At 47.9% G+C, this 2547-nt stretch overlaps 1 protein-coding gene across 1 annotated transcript in view; it reads left to right on the top strand.

The window, feature by feature from the left end:
* RAB5B (RAB5B, member RAS oncogene family) overlaps positions 1-2547 on the top strand; it is a 29805-nt gene that overhangs the window by 16624 nt on the left and 10634 nt on the right. The window contains exon 2 of the mRNA XM_011926145.1: positions 920-1172. Within this exon, the coding sequence (XP_011781535.1) occupies positions 1010-1172 (163 nt within the window). The 5' untranslated portion in view covers positions 920-1009. The remainder of the gene's footprint in view (positions 1-919; positions 1173-2547) is intronic.

Here is a 2547-nt window from a genome sequence, read left to right as displayed (position 1 = left end):
AAAAATGAGAAAGGATAGATTTTCTGGCAATGGGACCCTAGTTAGATTTTTAGAAATGTCTTATCAGGGAGACCAGTCATATATAAAAGATATAGCAGCATCTACCCTTCTGCCCTTAGGAGGGGTGACTCTTATCCCACACCCCTAGAGTGAATCTCTCATTTTGACAAAGAGCTAAAGAAAAAGGAAAAGAAGGCCAGGCACGGTGGCTCACGCCTGTAATCCCAGCACTTTGGGAGGCCAAGGCGGGCGGATCACCCGAGGTCGGGAGTTCAAGACTAGCCTGACCAACATGGAGAAACCCCATCTTTACTAAAAATACAAAATTAGCCAGGCATGGTGGTGCGTGCCTGTAATCCCAGCTGCTCGGGAGGCTGAGGTGGGAGAATTGCTTGAACCTGTGAGGCGGAGGTTGCAGTGAGCCAAGATGACGCCACTGCGCTCCAGCCTGGGCAACAAGAATGACATTTCAAAAAAAAAAAAGGAAAAGAAGAGCACAGCACCAGGATGCCAAGGAGATGCTGGGGATCTAGGGTACCTGTGGGTGGATCTGGATATTCTTCAGGCCAACTAAAGGCTGATCACTTTGTGTGACTCAAACAAAAAACCTTGAAAACATGGTGGATAATTACTGGGGAATTAAAAACTCAGTTTTCAGTCTCTCTATTTCAGTTCCCTTGGCAGTTAGAGATTATGTGGTAGGGCAGACTCCAGAAGCAGTTCTTATTTTGCTGTTCCCAACTCTTACCACTGAGGGTCAGCTGCCTGGGACCTTCTCAGAGGTATAACCTGTCAATAGCAGATGACTGCAAGAGCCAACTCCTCATAGGAGCAAGGAGATGAAGAGATTCTATCCTTCTCTGAAAAGCGATTGCAGCTTCAATGGACGTATGTCTAATTCACTTTTTTTTTCTTGCAGGAGTGTTGAAGCCTGGAAATCCCCTCCCCTTCCCCCCCCCCTTTACAGCATTCCCCTCCCTCCACCCTTTCCCACTCTGATAATCTGGCCATGACTAGCAGAAGCACAGCTAGGCCCAATGGGCAACCCCAGGCCAGCAAAATTTGCCAGTTCAAATTGGTGCTGCTGGGAGAATCTGCAGTGGGAAAGTCAAGCCTGGTATTACGTTTTGTCAAAGGGCAGTTCCATGAGTACCAGGAGAGCACTATTGGAGGTGAGTGCCTTGGGGTAAGAGGAAATTGAATGTTTGGTAAGGGTTTTGTCTTTTTTTTTTTTTTTTGAGACGGAGTCTTACTCTGTTGCCCAGGCTGCAGTGCAGTGGCGCAATCTTGGCTCACTGTAACCACTGTCTCCCAGGTTCAATGCCTTAGCCTCCCAAGTAACTGGGACTACAGGTGCACCCCATGGCGCCTGGCTAATTTTTGTATTTTTAGTGGAGAGGGAGTTTCACCATGTTGGCCAGGCTGGTCTCAAACTCCTGACCTCAGGTGATCTGCCTGCCTCGGCCTCCCAAAGTGCTGGGATTACAGGTGTGAGCCACTGCGCCTGGCCAGTAAGGCTGTTGAAAAGAGATCTAAGACCTGATTATGGAGCTGGCCCTCTTAGTTGCATTCTTTTCCCCAGAAATGGAAACCCTTTATAAAAACAGAAGCCGGGCCCAGTGGCCCACCACTTTGGGAGGCCAAGGTGGGTGGATCACCTCAGGTCAGGAGTTGGAGACCAGCCTGCCCAACATGGCGAAATCCTGTCTCTACTAAAAATACAAAAAATTAGCCGGGCATGTTGGTGGTTGCCTGTAATCCCAGCTACTTGGGAGGCTGAGGCAGGAGAATCACTTGAACCCGCGAAGTGGAGGTTGCAGTGAGCCAAGATTGCGCCACTGTACTCCACCCTGGGTGACAAAAGCGAAACTCCATCTCAAAAAAAAAAAAATGCGGTAAAATAGGCTGGGCATGGTGGCTCACACCTATAATCCCAGCATTTAGGAGGCTGAGGCAGGCGGATCACTTGAGGCCAGGAGTTCTAGACCAGCCTGGCCAACATGGTGAAACCCCGTATCTACTAAAAATACAAAAATCAGCTGGGTGTAGTGGCACGTGCCTGTAATTCCAGCTACTCAGGAGGCTGAGGTAGGAGAATTGCTTGAACCCAGGAGGTAGGGGTTGCAGTGTGCCAAGATTGCGCCATTGCACTCCAGCCTGGTGACTAGAGCGAAAATCCGTCTCACAAAAATAAAAACAACAGCAACAACAAAAATTAGCTGGGCATGGTTGCACATGCCTGTAATTCCAGCTACTTGGGAGGCTGAGGCAGGAGACTCGCTTGAACCCGAGGCAGAGGTTGCAGTGAGTCAAAATTGCACCCGTGCATTTCACCCTAGGCAAAGGAGCGAGACTGTGTTTCAAAAAAAAAATCTGGTAAAATAGAGGCTGGAACTAATGCAAAATATAAAGGGTGTCTGTCTTTCTCATCTTTGCTACCTTTTTCCTGATACTACCCCAAAATAGGGTGCTAATTCAATAAAGGATCTTTTATGAGAACCTCCATATTATTCCCTCCCCTTGTTATTTTTATTTATTTATTTATTT

This window comes from Colobus angolensis, unplaced genomic scaffold (genome assembly GCF_000951035.1).
Source record: "Colobus angolensis palliatus isolate OR3802 unplaced genomic scaffold, Cang.pa_1.0 Scaffold67, whole genome shotgun sequence".
In the NCBI taxonomy this organism is placed as follows: Eukaryota; Metazoa; Chordata; class Mammalia; order Primates; family Cercopithecidae; genus Colobus; species Colobus angolensis.
This window is presented reverse-complemented; position numbering and strand designations above follow the sequence as displayed.